Source organism: Tachyglossus aculeatus, chromosome X1 (assembly GCF_015852505.1).
Source record: "Tachyglossus aculeatus isolate mTacAcu1 chromosome X1, mTacAcu1.pri, whole genome shotgun sequence".
NCBI classification, from domain to species: domain Eukaryota; kingdom Metazoa; phylum Chordata; class Mammalia; order Monotremata; family Tachyglossidae; genus Tachyglossus; species Tachyglossus aculeatus.
Window position 1 is genome coordinate 133708546 of NC_052101.1, and position 19736 is coordinate 133728281.

Consider the following 19736-nt stretch of genomic DNA (forward strand, 5'->3'; position numbering starts at 1 on the left):
TCTGGGCCAGGGGAAGGGCGTGGGCCGGGGGTCGATGGCGGGACAGGCAAGAATGGGGCACAGTGAGGAGGTTAGCGGTGGCAGAGGAGAGGAGGGTGCGGGCTGGGCTGTAGAAGGAGAGAAGGGAGGTGAGGTGCAACTTGTACTTCCCAAGCGCTTAGTACAGTGCTCTGCACACAGTAAGTGCTCAATAAATACGACTGAATGAGTGAATTAATAAAGGTAGGAGGGGGCGAGGTGATGGAGAGCCTTGAAGCTGACAGTGAGGAGTTTTTGCTTGATTCGTAGGTTGACAATCCCTGCCCACAACGAGCTCACAGTCTACAGCGGGGGAGATAGACATCAGTACAAGTCAACAGGCATCGATATAAATACATAAAAATACAGATACATACATAAATGCTGTGGGGCGGGAAGAGGGGGCAAGAGCAAAAGGAGCACGTCAGAGTGATGCAGAGGGGAGTGGAAAATGCGTATTTTTACTTGTCTTTAAGTTGAGATTGATTAAGAGACTGGGAATGGCAGCACACCTATTGTCTGTGGAGATGGACAACAAACGTGGTGACAATGGAGAGTGCAGGCTTAAGTGAAAAGGCGAACATGCCGACAGTGGGATTGCCTGACAGGTCGTAGCCATGTCTCCGAGGAACCACACCAACAGATGCTTGATCTTCAAACTGACTGTGGAGTTCTCCTTTCACTCCAACGCCTTCAGACTTCACACATGCTCCGGCAGAGGGAGGTGGTGGCTACCATTTTGCTCTTTTTAGCCAGAAGCTCATAATCAGGTCAAACCTCATGTGTAACCAAAGGGCCAAAGATGTGCCCCCTTACATTGCTCGGGGAAGTGTAACACACGGGAATTTGTGTGCTGTTCTTCGGAAAAATAACTGGGTTTCCTACACCATCTTTCCAAGAGGGCCATAATTAGGTGAATCGTTTATACAGAGTCGGTTGCTTTTTTGGATCACGTGAGGATTTTAATTCGAGGTTTAAGAGCCCTGAGGGTAGTAAAGTCAGAAAAGTAGGTAATGCCATATGTACATATTTCCAAAATTAAGCCAGGATGATAGGCTGTTGAATAAAAGAATGGAGAACATAAAAGATTAAGAGAACTGGTGATGTATCATTCAGTGGGGCCAAGTAGTGCAAGTATAGTTTCACAAGACAGAAATGTTTCATGAATGAAGAAGATACTCAAAAGGACTACTCGGATAGCACTTTCAGAACAAAAAACATTTTTATTTAATAGTAGCATCTCATTTAACTTACCTAAAAAAACTCAGTTGGTCAAAAGTGTTTTCCATTTCTATGTCATACATCAGGCTAGAGACTAAGCAAATCTGTCTGAACCATGGGCTACATTTTCCCCTAGAATATAACTCATTCCTTGGTAGGAAGTTTGGTTCTTAAATGACTTAGGCTAAAGGACATTTTTAACATTCAACAAATTACTACATTCACTAAGAATCCTGCTTAACCATCAAATTCGACTACTACATCAAAAAATGCTATTAAAACAATTACTGGCTTCTGCCCTTCTTAGTTGTTTCTCTTTGGGAAAACCAAAAGGCAAATTCTCAAAGAAACATTTAAAAGGAGCACACACTAGGGTGTTTCTTCCTTTTCGACAGGCTTCTTGAAGAAGCTAAGCAAAGGTCTCCAGAACTCATGCTACCAAAAACCCCTTTAGAGAACAGTGTGACTGGGCCCCCATCTGAATATCATGCCGTGAAACTAATCGGGAACGGCAGGACAGCGCTTGCTTAAAACAAAGAACAGTTACACTTTCTAAAAATCTCTACCTAAAAAACTCTTTCAGAAATTACATATCACTTAATTTTTCTAACTTGTAGTTTTAATGGGACAAATCCATTGAAGTCTTCGTTCCCGCTTGACCACCAAATTGAATTCCAGTGGTTTCCTGGTTTCTTTACTCTAGTCCAGCTGTTGGCTACTTTTTCTTCTGCACCTTCTTGGTGGATTTTTGGGTTGTTCTGCAATCATTACATATGTAAGATGAATGCTTTTCTCAGTCTCTATATCTGCAGTACCTATCGAGCCTTGTGTCCATCCGTCCATCCCTCCATCCACCTGCCCGCCCGCTCCCCCGCCTCACCCCGACTTACTAGAAGAGTCATGATGGGCCAGAGACTTGCCCCCACCTAGCAGGCGTGAGGAGGGATAATGTCTTCCCCATGGAGCAGAGTGCACACAGCCCTCTGGAGCACCTTCTGGCGCCACGGCTAGAGACAAGCCAGCAAGGGGGATGGGGAATAGGGGCTGCCAACAATTCTGCAACCACCATAGCGGCCCACGCTCCATACCCTTCAACGATTTACCAGTACACCTGAGAGAAATGTGTGAGGGAGCACAGAGCACCGTGCAAGGAAGGAGGTGGTTTCACCTCCTCCAATGTCCAAGGGTGTGGTGCAGCATGCTTGACAGTTCAGGCAGGAAACTAGGGCTCTTTAGGACTAATAAATTACTACCTAAGAATAAGTAGGGCCCTCTTAGAAGTGCTTATGTTCATCCCGTTACTCTACCACTTCCTCATACCAGTAATGTATTTTAGGGTCTGCCCCCACCACCCCGCTTGATTTAAAGCTCTTTGAGGGCAAGGGTCACATTTACTAACCCTATCATGCTCCCCCAAATGCTCAGTTCAGTGCCTTTGGACACAACAGGCACTCAAAAAATGCTACTGCTCCTGTTGCTGAATCCTAATTTCCCTTCTTTTCAGTGTCATGAGTTCTCAGTTCCCCATAACTCTTTGCTGTAATTTTCATAAGAACCACCGAAATTGCTCAAATTTCCAAGATCTTACAGCTAAGCCAAGCAGGTGGAATGAATGGAACCGAAACCGTGTGGGCGCTTCATGAGAAGGACTAGAAGATGAAATTGAACTCTACAGCTACATCTATGTTTCCAAACTCATCCAGGCATCTGGAAAACTCGCTGGCTAACTCGATCCCATCCAGAACATTGGTCTGGATATTTCCTTAGCCTCAACATTTTTCTGCCAGGAAAGGGATTTGCTGTTTCAAATGGATTTCCAATGCTTCAAGCACACAATCGTAGGGCCGGAAGGGAATTCAAGAGATCATCTGATCCAGCTCCTTGCCCCTAGAAGCTTCTGACTAAGGGGATAATTCAGTGAGTTGTTACGGGAGAAAAGCACTACAAGCTTAAGATGGCAAAGTTACTCGATTCATTTTGGAATTAGTATAGATGGGTCCATTCTCTTCCTTCAAGGGTGTTGGTGCTTCATACTGTAATGTACAGCGAGAATGAAGAACTCTGGCTGTAGCGCGGCCTAGCAGAAAGAGCACAGGCCTGGGAGTCAGAGGACCTGGGTTCTAGTCCGGGCTCCACCACTTGTCTGCTGTGTGACCTTAGGCAAGTCACTTAACTTCTCTGTGCCTCAGTTACCTCATTTGTAAAATGGGGATTGAGACTGTGAGCTCCATGGGGGACAGGGACCATGTCCACTCTGATGATCTCGATTTAACCCAGTGCTTAGTACACTGTCTGGCACCCACTAAGTCCTTAAACGAATACCATAAGAAAATTTCTGCCTGGATCCACTGCTTGGCTGTCACATTACTGAACTAAAAAGTGGAAAGACTTCACCAGTATGATCCTAACTTACCGTCTGCACTAGTGGGAAGATGGGGGTGAAACTGAGAACAGTGAAGATACAAGGTCAGTCATATAATGTAAGTTTACCCACTTTTCTAAGACCATGAGGGTTATACGGATGAGGAACCTCACTCTAAGGAAATCTTGCGCTGTAGTACTCACCGCTCCTGATTCACATTGCCTGTGGAAGGGGCCTTTCTTTTAACACCCTGACGTTTTTTATCTTTTCCTTCTGCTGTGTTGCTTGGCAGATCGGCTGGTATGAAAAAGAACATCGCTGAAAAGATCTTTTTGACTTAATCACTATGAATCTTAAATACAGTACTATCGAGTTCAGAATTATTATAATGGCATGTGTTAAGCACTTACTATGTGCCAGGCACTGTACAAAGCGCCGGGGTGGATGCAAGCAAATTGGGTTGGATACAGTCCCTGTCCCATGTGGGGTTCACAGTCTCGATGGCCATTTCCCAGATGAGGTAACTGGGGCCCAGAGAAATGAAGTGACTTGCCCAAGGTTGCACAGCAGACAAGCGGTGGATCCAGGAGTAGAACCCATGACCTTCTGACTCCCAGGCCCGGGATCGATCCACTAGGCCATGCTGCTTCTTTAACCGTGGTACCCTACAGATTTTGTTTTCATTTTGTGTACTTATCCAAGTCTTTATATTGTCTTCATGTTCCGTTTCCCTTCTCCTTATGTGGCTGTGGCCAGGTGTGCCCCACCCCCTGGCTACGGTGTTAGATTGTGAGCCCCTGGAGAGCCAGGAACTGTGTCTAATTTTCACTGTGTATTCTTTCCCAGTACTTGGTACAGTGTTCTGCACACAGTAGGCATTTAATAAACACTACCGCTCCAACTACAAGCTGCTACACACATCATCTTCCTGAAGCACTGCTCGGCCCACCTCTCTCCTCCACTGGTTCCCTCCCCCTGTCTTTCCCATCACTGTGGACAACACCATTACCCTCCCTGTCTCCTGAGCCCACAACCTCTGCATTATCCTAGACTCATCTCTCTCATTCAACCCCCATATTCAATCTGTCACCAAATCCTGTCGGGTCTACCTTCGTAACATTGCTAAAATCTGCCCTCACCTCTCCATCCAAGCTACCACCATGATGATCCAAGCACTTATCGTATCCCACCTTGACTACGGCGTCAGCCTCCGGACCGACCTCCCTGCCTCTTGTCTCACCTCTCTCTGGGCCTTAGTTCGCTCTGCTACCTGGATAATTCTTCTAAAAAAACATGCAGTCCACATATCCTCACTCCTCAGGAAACTCCAGCGATTGCCTAACCGCCTCCCCGTCAGACAGAACCCCCCGATCATCGGCTTTAAGGCACTCAATCGGCTGTTCCCCCTCCCACCTTACCATGCTGACTTCCTACTGCAACCCAGCCTGAGCACTTGGCTCTAATCACCAATAAGAATAATAATGAATAATAATTACGGTATTTGGTAAGCGATTACTATTTGCCAAGTACTGTCCTAAGCGCTGGGGCAAAGACAAGGTAATCAGGTTGTCCTTCGTGGGGCTCACGATCTCATTCCCCATTTTACAGATGAGGTAACCGAGGCACAGAGAAGTGAAGTGATTTGCCCAAGGTCCCACAGCAGACAAATGGTGGAGCTGGAATTAGAACCCACGACCTCTGCCTCCCAAATCCGTGCTCTGCCACTACGCCGGGCTGCTTCTCGATCTACTCACTGCACCTCTGTCTCATTTAACTTGGCACCAACCCCTGGCCCATGATCTCCCTCTGTCCTGGAACTCCCTCCCCACGTAAATATGACAGGCCACTATTCTGCCTGCCTTCAAAGCCTCGTTCAAATCACATCTGCTACAAGAGACCTTCCCCGATTAATACTTCACTTCCCCCAGTCCCTTTCTCTTCTGTACCACCTATGCACCTGGTTCTGAACCCTTGAAGCCTTGCTATTCACCTACCCCTTCAGCCTCACAGCACTTTTGTACACATCAGTAATTTCTTTTAATGCACTTTTGTAAACATCAGTAATTTCTTTTAATGTCTTTCTCCCCTCTGTAGACTGTAAATTTCTTGTGGGCAAGGAACATATCTACCAACTGCCTTGTATTGTATGTGCTCTCCCAAGCACTTAGCACAGTGCTCTGCACATGGTAAGCCCTCAAGAAAAAACACTGATCGACTAGTCATTGATTAATTCTGAAAGTAATGACACTGGATAGGGACAAAAATGATTTCTCCTCCGAAATTCATTCAATTCGTTCAATCATACTGATTGAGCGTTTACTGTGTGCTGTGCAAAGCATTGTACTAAGTGCTTGGGAGAATACAATACAACAACAAACAGATGCATTCCCTGTGCACCTGCATCCTTCTTCTTTTGTATGTGTTTCCAGATCTGGAACTCTCTCCACTCTCTCCAACTCCAACACTAGCACTTAGTTTCACAGCAGGTTCCAAAATAAGTGCTGGCGAGGGGAGGGTGTTTTAGGGATAGGGGCTGCACTCTTGGGAAGGGTAAGAGAGCCAGGTGCTCATCGGGGACTGGGGGGAAACCCTCATCGATAATATTGGACACAATCCCTGTCCCACGTGGGGCTCACAGTCCCCATCCCCAGATGAGACATCTGAAGCCCAGAAAAGTGAAGTGACCTACCCAAGGCCACACAGCAGACATCTGGCAGAGCTGGAACAAGAACCTGGGACCTTCCTACTCCCAGGTCTCTGCTCTAGCCACTCCATGATGCTCATCAACACCTCTTCACCTCCCTACCTCTTCATGCGGCTTGTTCCCATGCTCAGACCCATGACTATTAGTGTAGCTGAATTGATTTTTTTCCATTATTCATGCTTCTGTTTGATTTACCCTGTACCCCTTTACCCTTTGGGATAAAATAATCTTGGTTCACAGATGAAGCAGCATGCTCCAATGGAAAGAGCATGGGACTGGGAGTCAGAAGACCTGGCTTCCAATCCCAGCTCCACCACTTGTCCCCTGAGTGAATCCAATCCAATCCAGTCACTCAGTTGCTGGAAGGCTTCAGTTCAGAGGGGCAAAGGTTTGGTGGGGAGGAGGAGGTTATGGTATTTGCTAAGTGCTTACTACGTGCCAGGCACTGTTTGATAAGTGCTGGGATAGATAGGAAGCAGTGTGGCTCACTGGAAAGAGCCCGGGCTTTGGAGTCAGAGGTCATGGGTTCAAACCCAGGCTCCGCCAATTGTCAGCTGTGTGACTTTGGGCAAGTCACTTAACTTCTCTGTGCCTCAGTTACCTCATCTGGAAAATGGGGATTAAGACTGCGAGCCCCCCATGGGACAACCTGATCACCTTGTAACCTCCCCAGCGCTTAGAACAGTGCTTTGCACATAGTAAGTGCTTAATAAATGCCATAATCATCATCAAGCAATAATAATAGTCATAATGATGATGATATTTGTTAAGCACTTACTTTGTGCTAAGAACTGTTTTAAGCTCTGGAAGGTTGGACGGAGCCCATGTACCACATGGGGCTCACAGACTGAATCCTCCTTTTACAGATGAGGTACCTGAGGCCCAGAGAAGTTAAGTGACTTGCCCAAGGTCACACAACAGACAAGTGACAGGGTCGGGATTAGAACCCAGGTCCTTCTGATTTCCAGGCCCGTGTTCTCTCCACTAGGCCACACTGCTTCTCAATGGCGCCACATGTAGTGGAAGGTAAGAGCTAAAACAGCCACTTGAGATGGAGAAGAGTGGGCCCACAAATGTCCAGCTAAGCTTAACAAAAAGAGAAACCATCTGTTATTGTACCTTTCTTTGGTGGTTCCTGTGCTCCAATTTCAGTGGCTGGAGCTGAAACTTGATCTACATGTTTACTGAAACAAAAGGGAGTGTAGGTTAAAATGACAGAATAGACGGTTCTAGTTAATTTCAATTAATGACCAGGATGAAGGAATTGAGTGTGTGCTCATGAAATTTACAGTGAATACAAAATTGGGTCGGGGGGGGGGGGGGGCGACAACATTTTGGGAGGCCAAGTGACCCTGAACAAATGATCCCCCCAAAAGACAATGGAAGTCAGAAAGGACAGTGCAAGACAATACACAGAATGAGAAAAAAAGGCAATATAAAGGGAAAAGGCTAACCAGGCACACATTTGAAAAAGACCCGGGGGCCGAGCGGTCATAACTAACAATGACCAAATGATCATTCTATGGCATTCACCGAGCTAAGCAATGTACCAATAACCCGGGGATGTACAATGGAAGGAAGACACACACTGCCTGCCAGAAGGCGGAGAACCTCGATGCTGAGGGTGAGTTTTCATCTAATGCGGAGAGATGTGGAAAGCCAGTGGGGGAGTTTTGGCAAGGATTTTGTTCCCCATTTCTGAGATTCTACAAAGCCCAGACTATTACTATTATTATTACGGTATTTGTTAAGCACTTACTATGTGCCAAGCACTGTTCTAAGTGTTGGGATAGTTACAAGGTAATCAGGTTGTCCCATGTGGAGCCAGTCTTAATCCCTATTTTACAGATGAGGGAACTGAGGCACAGAGAAGTTAAGTGACTTGCCCAAAGTCACACAGCAGTCAAGTGGCGGAGGTAGGATTAGAACCCACGTCTTCTGACTTCCAAGCCCCTGCTCTTTCCTCTAAGCCATGCTGCTTCTACTAGCTCAATCATGTCAGAATTCAATGGGTTTTGGTGGGAAGGGGACAGGTAAGCTCCCTATCCCCTCAATCACACAATGCTGAAACTCACTGAATTTTCATCCACCTGCATTTTACAGTAACGTAGTATGACCACTCTGAATTAAACCTAACTGCTGGGTTTCCTTTGGTTACTCTTTGCTTTCTATAAATTATGTACGTTTACAAATTATACATTAATTTAACTAGTAAGCTGGCATTAGAGGAGCAAAGTGTGCTGGCTGGGTTGCGGTAGGAAAACAGCAACATGAGATAGGAGGGGGTAATGTGATCATGTGCTTCAAAGCCAATGGTAAGGAGTTTCAATGGACTGGACTGAGTAAGGACAAGAGGCAGGGAGGTCGGCGAGGAGGCCGATGCAGTGGTCGAGGCAGGATAGGATAAGTGCTTGGATTAGTGTGGTAGCAGCTTGAATGGAGTGGAAAGGGCGGATTTCAGCGACGGGACTGAGTATGTGAGTTGAATGAGAGAGATAAGACAACGGAAATGTCAAGGTTAAAGACTTGTGAGACAGGAAGAACAGTGGCGCTGTCCACGGTGATGGGAAAATGAGGAGGACGACAGGATTTTGGATGGGAAGACGCGTTCTGTTTCGGACAAGTCTGAGGTGTCTGCGGGACATCTGAGGAGAGATGTCCTGTAGGCAGGAGGAAATGTTAGACTGCAGAAGAGGTGAGACATAATAATAATAATAATGATAATGCTATTTGTTAAGCGCTTACTATGTGCTCAGCACTGCTCTAAGCGCTAACATCAGGGCAGGAGATTGAGATTTGGGATTCATCTGCATAGCGATGGTAGTTGAAGCTGTGGGAATGATTGAGCTCTCTAAGGGAGTTGGTGTAGATGGAGAATAGCAGACGATCAAGAACTGAGTCTTGAGGGACTTCCACAGTTGGGGGTGGGGGGAGGCAGAGGAGGAGCCCGCAAAAGAGGCTGAGAATGAGCAGCCAGAGAGATAGGAGTAGAACCAGGAAAGGACCATGGCGGTGAAGCCCAAACTGGTTAATGTTTCCATTAGCCAGCTCATCATTATCCTCATGACCTTGGGCAAGTCATTTAACTTCTCTGTGCCTCAGTTCCCTCATCTGTAAAATGGGGATTAAGACTGTGAGCCCCACGTGGGACAACCCGATCACCTTGTATCCTCCCCAGTGCTTAGAACAGTGTTCTGCACATAGTAAGCGCTTAACAAATGCCATCATTATTATTACTATCATTATCATTAGCAAGTGTGGGGAAAATCTGAACACCTAACTCAGAACGTTGCTTTGGACGTTTCTTTTCTTGGTAGTTGCTTTTCACCACGGACTTTCCAATGTTGCCTTTTATTTTAGGGCATTGATCCTGAAATACAAAACACCACAGTAACAGTTCCAAAAAGGTAGGCTTACCTTTGGGCCCCCTTAGCATTTCCCTCACAGAATGTGGAAAAGGAGTGGCATTTACTAGAGGAAAGGCAATTTTTAAAAGCAAAGATTAGGACTTGTAATTCTATAGTCCTCTCCCAAGGGCTCAGTACAGTGCTCTGTCTGCAGTCGGAGCTCACTAAATATGACTGACCGATGGCCGGGGGGCTCGCAATCAATGCTATTGGAAAGCTCACAATAGCAACAGAAAAGGGCTATCTTCAGACACATGGAGTATGAAAGGGGTTGTTACTTGGGTGTTGGTAGACGAGATTGCCCACTCGGAGCTTACAACAACTGCACTCATATGGACAAACTCATCCAGGGCAGGGTCATTTCCCAACTTGAAGAAGGACTAGATAGATGTCCTTCAAACTACCACAAGCCTATCAATGGTATTTAACTAGTGCTTGCTATATGCAAACTCACGATGAAGTTGCTCTGGGCCGCAGCTGGCTGCAAGTTCATGGGGACCTTATTATTACCTCCCCACACCATCCTGGGCCTAAATCCTTCCCGCTGGAGTATTTTTGCCCTATACTTCAACATGTACTATCGGGACAGAGGGTCTCTTAAAATGCCAACCAATAGCAGCGTTATTGTTCCTTTTTGGCCCTCATTCCTCTCAGGGGCACCCCAGGAGGGGCAGGGCCCAGGACCTCCCACGTGTGCTGTCCCTCTTCCCCGCTCCCCCCCGCCTCTTCTGATGGGTCTCAGGCCCGTCAGAATAGGTGGTTCCACCCTCCCTGGCCGGCGGACTCTAGAGAGTTAACCGTGGGAGGAGCGGCGGGGGAAGAGAAGGGGCAGCGGGGACTTGGGTGCATGGCTTTCATCCCCCTCTCCCACACAACAGCAGCTGTCCAGAACTCCATTCCCCAGGAAAGGTGGGGTCCCCAGGAGGAGCGATTGGCCCAACTGACCCTTCCCTACGAATGGTCAGGATGCCCTTCCCTGAAAGTCTCCCTTCATCTCATATCTACGCAGAAAATAACAGAATGAAAAGCCTGGAGAACTGGCAATTCAGCTTTCTATCCTTCCCAAATTTATCATTCATACACACCAAGAAAGATCAGGCCTTCCCTAAAATTTAGGGAAGGAGACTTATAAGCTTTGAAATAAACAGGCAAACCTTATTTCCTTTTTTTTGATGTTGTTCTTTAGGCAAGAGATCTTTTGTTTGCTTCGAGTGGCCACCAACTTTTCCTTGATTTTCTAGTTCAGAAATCCCTTGTGAAACACGTGAAAGAAATTTACCAAGTAATTTCTCAGCTGTATAAAAGGTAAAAAGAAACAAAAAACAAAGAGTTGAACATTATTACAAATGTTTTAATGCTAATGCTTTATTGTCATAAAATCAAATTCACAAAACCTGCCCACCTACCACTTTAATGTCACCAACTTCAGTTCACAAACCATCACATAATACACTAAACCCACATCATATTCCACTTCGTGGAACCCCAATTTTCCTTCGGAAACAACGTTAAGACTAAAAGATGCAATCTCCTAGACTGTAAGCTCTCTGGGGGCAGAGAAGATGTCTACCAACTCTATTATGATGCTTAGTACAGAGCGCTTAGTACAGTACTCTGCATAGAGTAAGTACTCAATAAATACCATCGATTGACTGATCTCCTTAAAGGAAACAGGGGCAGTAATAAGGGTGATCCTTATTCAGTCCATCATTTGCAGAATAATAGTTGAAATCCAAGTCAATGTCCTGTCAGTAATGTGGTATCAAATCGCTTAGCTCTTGTGTTATCTTCAAATGAATATGCTAACAGAACAAACATGAAAACATTTTCCTCCCACTTTCTAGCCAAATTAGAGTTTCACTTACAGATGTCTAATGCCTGTTCTTTGAAATGAAACAATGATTCCGGCAGCCAACACTTGTCTTTCCTACAGTAGGTAAGAGACACCTCTGCCGCTAAATCCTGCTACTCTTCCTCCAACATGCTTCCCTGGCACTGCCCCCCCCACCCCCCCCACCCCCCTTATATGATCTCTTCCCCTGCCTCCAGTGTTTTCCCCTACAGTCTATTCTACACACTGCTATCCATATCATCTTCTTGAAGCATGTCTCAGCACACCTATCTCCATTCCTCAAAAACCTTGCAATGGCGACCCGTCTCCCTTCATATCAAGCAGGAACTCCTTATCATCGCCAGCTTTCGCCAGCTTAAAAATCAGTCCCCTTCTTCCATGACTATCCTGCCCATGAGCTAACTGTCCCCGGTTCTTCTATGTAGTTGGATCTGTGACCTTTGGGCATTTTATGTTCACCCCACCCTCAACCCCACAGCACTTATGTACATATTTTAAAATTACATATTATTTATATTAATGTCTGTCTCTCCCTTTAGACTGTAAGCTCACTGTGGACAGGGTACATGTCTGCCAACTCTGTTGTACTGTATTCTCCCAAGCACTTGGTACGATGCTCTGCACATCGTAAGAACCAAAAAAGTACCACTGCCAATGATGACTCTCGAATCTCCCACCTCCAACCCCTCGGCTCAGGCTGTTCCCCCGGCCTCCAATTCCCTTCCCGGCCAAATCAATCGATTGCATTTATTGAGTGCTTACTGTGTGCACAGCAATGTGCTAAGCACTTGGGAGAGTTCAAAATAAGAGTTGGTAGATAGGTTTCCTGCTCATAAGGAACTTACAGTCTGAAAAGGGAGACAGACATTAACATAATAATAATAATGACATTTATTAAGCGCTTACTATGTGCAAAGTGCTGGGGAGTTTACAAGGTGATCAGGTTGTCCCACGCGGGGCTCACAGTCTTAATCCCCATTTTACAGATGAGGTAACTGAGGCCCAGAGAAGTTAAGTGACTTGCCCAAAGTCACACAGCCAAGTGGTGGAGCCAGGATATGAACCCATGACCTCTGACTCCAAAGCCCGGGCTCTTTCCACTGAGCCACGCTGCATGAAATAATATATTACTAATATGTACATAACTGCTGTGGGGCAAAAGGTGGGGTGAATAAAGGGTGAATATCAAGGTTCAAGGGCAATGCAGGAAGGAATAGGAGAAGAGGAAAAGAGGGCTTAGTCAGGGAAGGCCGCTTGAGGAGATGTGCCTTCAATAGGGCTTTGAAGGTGGGAGGAGTAACTGGCTGTCAGATATGAAAAAGGAGGTTGTTCCAGGCCAGAGGCAGTAGGTGGATGAGAGGTTGGCGGCAAGATAGATAAGATCAAGGTAGAGTGAGTAGGTTGGCATTAAAGGAGAGAAGTGTGTGGGCTGGGTTGCAGGGGGATTCAGAGAGGTAACATAGGAGGGGACAAGGTGATTGAGTGCTTTAAGGTGGATAGAGCTTTAGGGCGGATAGTGCTGCGTGGCCTTGGGCAAATCACTTCACTTCTCTGGGCCTCAGTTACCTCATCTGTAAAATGGGGATTGAGACTGTGAGCACCATGTGAGACAGGGACTGTATCCACCCCAGTGCTTAGTACAGTGCCCGGCACATAGTAAGCTCTTAACAAATACCACGGTTCTTATTCTTCTTCTTATTATTAAAGCCGATGGTAAGAAGTTTATGATGTGAAGGTGGATGGGCAACCACTAGAGGTTTTTGATAAGTGGGGAAAAATATTGAAGCAGCACAGTGAGGAATGGACTGAAATGGGGAGAGACAGAAGACAGGGAGGTCAGTGAGGTCGCTGATGCAGTAATCAAGGCAGGACAGAATAAGGGCCTGGATTAACATGGTAGCAGTTTGGATGAAGAGGAAAGAGTGGAGTTCAGCAGTGTTGAGAAGGTTGAAGCAGCATGGCTCAGTGAAAAGAGCATGGGCTTTGGAGTCAGAGGTCATGGGTTCAAATCCCGGCTCTGTCAATTGTCAGCTTTGGGACTTTGGGCAAGTCACTTAACTTCTCTGGCCCTCAGTTACCTCATCTATAAAATGGGGATTAAGACTGTGAGCTCCCTGTGGGACAACCTGATCACCTTGTAACCTCCCCAGCGCTTAGAACAGTGCTTTGCACATAATAAGCGCTTAATAAATGCCATTATTATTATTTTTATTATTAAACCAACAGGGTTTAGCGATAGACTGACTATGTGGGTTGAATGAGAGAGATGAGATGAGGATAATGTCCAGGTTAAGGGTTCCTGAAGCAGGGAGGATGGTGGTGGTGTCTACAGTGTTGGAAAAGTTAGAAGGAGGGCAGGATTTAAGTGGGAAGATGAGGAGTTAGTTCTGTTTGAGACATGTTAAATATGAGGTGTTGGCGGGACATCCAAGTAGAGATGTCCTGAAGGAAGGAGGAGATGCGAGACTTCAGAGAGGGAGAGAGATCAGGGCTGGATATGTAAATTTGGGTATCATCCGCATACAGGTGGTTGTTGAAGCTACGGGAGCAAATGAGTTCTCCCAGGGAGTGGGCGTAGATGGAGACTTAGAAGGGGGCCCAGAACTGAACCTTGAGGGACCCCCACGGTTAGGGGGTGGGAGGCAGAGCAGGAGTCCACGAAAGAGAATGTGCGTCCAGAGAGATAGGAGGAGAACCAGGAGAGGACAGTGTCAGTGAATCCAAGGTTGGATAACGTTTCCAGGAGATGGGGTGGTCAACAGCATAGAAGCAGCTGAGTGGTTGAAGATGACTAGGATCCAGGGCTTAGAACAGTGCTTGGCACATGTTAAGTGCTTAACAAATACCATTATTATTATTATTATTATTATGGAGTAGAGGCTGTCAGATTTGGCAATAAGGCTATCACTGATGACCACTGAGAGGGGAGTTTTCACAGAGCGAGGGGGTGGAAGCTAGATTGGAAGGGGTCAAGCCCAGAATTGGAGGAGAGGAAGTGGAAGCAGCAGGAGGAGATAATCTGCTCAAGAAGTTTGGAGAGGAATGGTAGGAGGGATATTGGCCAATAACTGGAGAGAGTCATGGGGTCAAGACAGGGTGTTTTTTTAGGATAGGGGACACATGATCGGGATTCATCCCTCCCAATCTTCAAAGCCCATTTCAAATTCCACCTCTTCCACCGTGACTATACCCTGATTAATCCAACAATCAATCAGGTGTATTTGTTTAGCACTTACTGTGCACAGAGCACTGGGCTAAGCTTTTGGGAGTGTACAACATGATAGACATGTTTCCTGCCCACAAGGAGCTTACAGTTGGGGGAGGGGGGTGGAGAGACAGATATTAAAATAAATTACAGCTTTGTATGTAAGTGATGTGGGATGAATAAAAGGTACAAGAAGCAGCCTGGCATAGTGGACAGGGCAAAGGCCTGGAAGTCGGAAGGTCATGGGTTCTAATCCCGACTCTGCCACTTGTCTGCTGGGTGATCTGGGGCAAGTCATTTCACTTCTCTTGGCCTCGGTTACCGCATCTGTAAAATGGGGATGGAGACTGAGCCCCACGTAGGACAGGGAATGTGTCCAACTCAATTTGCCTGTGTCCACCCCAGCGCTTAGTACAGTGCCTGGCACGTAGTAAGCGTTTAACAAATACCATTATTATTATTACAAATCCAAGTGCAAGGGTGACCTGGAAGGGACAGGGAGTGGGGGAAGGGGAGGGTAGTAATTCCCATGACACCTTAGAGGGACCCAGTGGCCCTGCCTAAGCCCTTAGGTGTTTACCCCCACTATACGCAACATATGTTTAGAGGCCTACAGTCAATAGTCTATTCAACTGCTTATTCCAGACTTTCACTCTACTCCCCTCTCTGATCTTTATCCATGGCCTCTTGGATAGAGCACAGGCCTGGGAGTCAGAAGGACCTGCGCAAAAACTCCTCACCCTGGGCTTCAAGGCTGTCCATCACCCCGCCCCCTTCTACCTCACCTCCCTTCTCTCCTTCTACAGCCCAGCCACACCCTCCGCTCCTCTGCCGCTAATCTCCTCACCGTGCCTCATTCTCACCTGTCCCGCCTTCGACCCCCGGCCCATGTCATCCCCCGGGCCTGGAATGCCCTCCCACCCAACATCCGCCAAGCTAGCTCTCTTCCTCCCTTCAAGGCCCTACTGAGAGCTCACCTCCTCCAGGAGGCCTTCCCAGACTGAACCCCTTCCTTTCTCTCCCCCTTGTCCCCCTCTCCATCCCCCTCATCTTACCTCCTTCCCTTCCCCACAGCACCTGTATATATGTATATATGTTTGTACATATTTATTACTCTATTTATTTATTTATTTATTTTACTTGTACATATCCATTCTATTTATTTCATTTTGTTAGTATGTTTGGTTTTGTTTTCTGTCTCCCCCTTTTAGACTGTGAGCCCACTGTTGGGTAGGGACTCTCTATATGTTGGCAACTTGTACTTCCCAAGCGCTTAGTACAGTGCTCTGCACACAGTAAGTGTTCAATAAATACGATTGAATGAATGAATGAATGATCTGGGTTCTATTCCCAGCTCCCCCACTTGTCTGCTCTGTAACCTTGGGCAAGTCAGTTAACTTTTCTGTGCTACAGGTACGTCATCTGTAAAATGGGGATTAAGGCTGTGAATCCAGCTCCACCTCTCATCTGCTCTGTGATCTTGATGCTCTGTGATATTGCTCTCAGCTCTACCCTCTCTACTTAGCTAGACTTGCTCGCTCCCCTTCCCCTTCACCACTCTCATACCACTAACCCACAGCCCTGGATCACTGCCACTGTCCACCTCCATCGCTCCTATGCTCGAGCTGCTGAATGCTGCTGGTGAAAGTCTAAACACCATGCCAACCTCATTCACTTCAAGTTTATCCTTTCCTGCCCTAACTCTGCCCTCTCCTCTGCAGACAAAACTATTTCTCCTCCCTTATTGACACCCATGCCTGTCATCCCCATCAGCTCTTCCGTACATTCAACTCCCTTCTCAGGGCCCCGGTTCCTCTCCCTCCTCCTTTCCTCACCCCCAACGATCTGGCCTCCTACGTCATTAATAAAATTAAATCCATCAGGTCTGAGCTCCCCAAAGTCACTCCCCTCCCCCTTCTCCAACCTCCCGGCTCTCAACGCTCTCCGCTACTCTCCCATCCCTCCCAGCAGTATCCTCAAAGGAGATCTCCTCCCTCCTCTCAAGTGCTACTCCGGCCATCTGTGCTTCTGACCCCGTTCCCTCTCATCTTATGAAATCTCTCGCTCCGTCCCTTCTCCCTTCCTTAACTTCCATCGTCAACCGCTCACTCTCCACTGATTCCTTCCCCTCTGCCTTCAAACATGCCCATGTCTCTCTCATACTAAAAAAACCCTCTCTTGACCCCACCTCACCTTCTAGTTATTGCCCTATCTCCCCTCCTACCATTCCTTTCCAAACTCCTTGAACGAGTCGACTACATGTGCTGCCTCGAATTCCTCAATGCCAACTCTCTCCTCGACCCCCTCCAATCTGGCTTCCATCCCCTACATTCCACGGAACCTGCCCTCTCAAAGGTCACCAATGACCTCCTGCTTGCCAAATCCAATGGCTCATGCTCTATCCTAATCCTCCTCGACCTCTCAGCTGCCTTCGACACTGTGGACCACCCCCTTCTCAACACACTATCCAACCTTGGCTTCACAGACTCTGTCCTCTCCTGGTTCTCCTCTTATCTCTCTGGCCTTTCATTCTCAGTCTCTTTTGCAGGCTCCTCCTCCCCCTCCCATCCCTTTACTGTAGGGGTTCCTCAAGGGTCAGTTCTTGGTCTCCTGTTTTCAATCTACACTCATTCCTTTGGTGACCTCATTCACTCCCACAGCTTCAACTATCATCTCTACGTTGATGACACCCACATCTACCTCTCTGCCCCTGCTCTCTCCCCCTCCCTCCAGGCTCGCATCTCCTCCTGCCTTCAGGACATCTCCATCTGGATGTCTGCCCGCCACCTAAACCTCAACATTTCCAAGACTGAACTCCTTGTCTTCCCTCCCAAACCCTGCCCTCTCCCTGACTTTCCCATCACTGCTGACAGCACTACCATCCTTCCCGTCTCACAAACCCACAACCTTGGTGTCATCCTTGACTCCGCTCTCTCGTTCACCCCTCACATCCAATCCGTCACCAAAACCTGCTGGTCTCACCTCCGCAACATCAAGATCCACCCTTTCCTCTCCATCCAAACCGCTACCCTGCTCATTCAAGCTCTCATTTTATCCCATCTGGATTACTGTATCAGCCTCCTCTCTGATCTCCCATCCTCCTCTCTCTCCCCACTTCAGTCCATACTTCTCGCCGCTGCCAGGATCGTCTTTGTCCAGAAATACTCTGGGCATGTTACTTCCCTCCTCAAAAATCTCCAGTGGCTACCAATCAACTTACGCATCAGGCAAAAACTCCTCACCCTCGGCTTCAAGGCTCTCCATCACCTTGCCCCCTCCTACCTCACCTCCCTTCTCTCCTTCTACAGCCCAGCCCACACCATATGCTCCTCTGCCACTAATCTCCTCACCATGCCTCGTTCTCGCCTGTCCCGCCGCCGACCCCCGGCCCACGTCATGCCCTGGCCTGGAATGCCTTCCCTCCCAACATCCACCAAGCTAGCTCTCTTCCTCCCTTCAAAGCCCTACTGAGAGTTCACCTCCTCCAGGAGGCCTTCCCAGACTGAGCCCCCTCCTTCCTCTCCCCCTCCCCCACCTTAACTCCTTCCCCTCTCCACAGCACCTGTATGTATGTATATATGTTTGTACATGTTTATTACTCCATTTATTTTATTTGTACATATTTATTCTATTTATTTTATTTTGTTAATATGTTTTGTTTTGTTCTCTGTCTCCCCCTTCTAGACTGTGAGCCCACTGTTGGGTAGGGACTGTCTGTATATGTTGCCAACTTGTACTTCCCAAGTACTTAGTACAGTGCTTTGCACACAGTAAGCGCTCAATAAATACAACTGAATGAATGAATGATCTTGGGCTAGTCACTTAACTATCCTGTGCTACAGTTACCTCATCTGTAAAATGGGGGATTAAGATTTTGAATCCATGTCGGGCAGGGACTGTGTCCACCCTAATTTGTTTGTATCTGGACAGGTCCTGGGGCGGGTCACGAGAGCAATTGGCTGGTATCTGCCTTACCCACCTTTCGATCAAATCTGCTTTCTTTCCCAGATACACAACTTAAAGCACACCATAACACTTAGTCATTAAATGGAAAAAGGACCACAGTATTTTCAAACAAATTATGCAGGATAATTTATCCAGCAATGATGATTAACTCACCAAAAATCTTACTGTTGAGCATGACCATTAGAATAATGTGGCTTATATCCTCACACTCAGCTTCAGAGAAGGAGTTTACAACCAGTTTTAGGCCTCTGGTCTGGACCAGGAGATTTAGATTTTCCCCTGCAGAAAATAATACAGTTAAATTCTTCTCTATTTCCACCAAGTGCTAACACTTTTCTTGCAGGACATTTGCACCCAGTTCAAAAAATCTATGATAATAATAATATCAATAATACTAATGGTAATTATAATAATAATGGTATTTGGTAAGCAGTTACCTATGTGCCAAGCACTGAATGGAGCACTCGGGTTGATACAAAATAACCAGGTCATATGGAGCCCCTGCCCCACATGGGGCTCACGGCCTAAGGGGGACCGAGAACTGGCATTGAATCCCCATTTTACAGATGAGAAAAATAAGACACAGACAAGTTAAGTGACTTGCCCAAGGTCACAGAGCAGGCAAGTGGCAGAACCAGGATTATCGTTATTATCTTTATTATTAACATTAATGATAAATAACAATGCTATTTGTTAAGTGCTTACTATGTGCCAAGCACTGCTCTAAACACTGCGATACATACAAGGTAATCAGGTTGGACACAGTCCCTGTGCCACAAGGGACTCACAGTCTTAATTCCCATTTTTCAGAGGAGGTAACTGAGGCATAGAGAAGTTAAGTGACTTGCCCAAGGTCACACAGCAGACAAGGGGCAGAAAGAACCAGGATTAGAACCCATGGCCTCTGACTCTCAAGCCCATGCTCTTACTACTAGGTCATACTGCTTCCCACTGGAACCCGAGTCCATTGACTTTCAGGCCTGCGCTTTTTCTACTGCGCC

General features: G+C 46.9%; 1 protein-coding gene across 5 annotated transcripts in view; it reads right to left on the bottom strand.

Annotated features, from left to right (window-relative positions):
* Positions 1–1841: 1841 nt before the first annotated feature.
* Positions 1842–19736, bottom strand: part of LOC119919621 (telomere repeats-binding bouquet formation protein 1-like) — a 43925-nt gene continuing 26030 nt past the window's right edge. For all 5 annotated transcript variants that reach the window (XM_038740187.1, XM_038740185.1, XM_038740184.1 and 2 more), the window contains 6 exons: positions 18889–19014; positions 10867–11006; positions 9587–9675; positions 7425–7489; positions 3805–3898; positions 1842–1997 (listed from right to left, as the gene is read on the bottom strand). In XM_038740187.1, the coding sequence (XP_038596115.1) occupies positions 1955–1997; positions 3805–3898; positions 7425–7489; positions 9587–9675; positions 10867–11006; positions 18889–19014 (557 nt within the window). In that variant the 3' untranslated portion in view covers positions 1842–1954. The remainder of the gene's footprint in view (positions 1998–3804; positions 3899–7424; positions 7490–9586; positions 9676–10866; positions 11007–18888; positions 19015–19736) is intronic.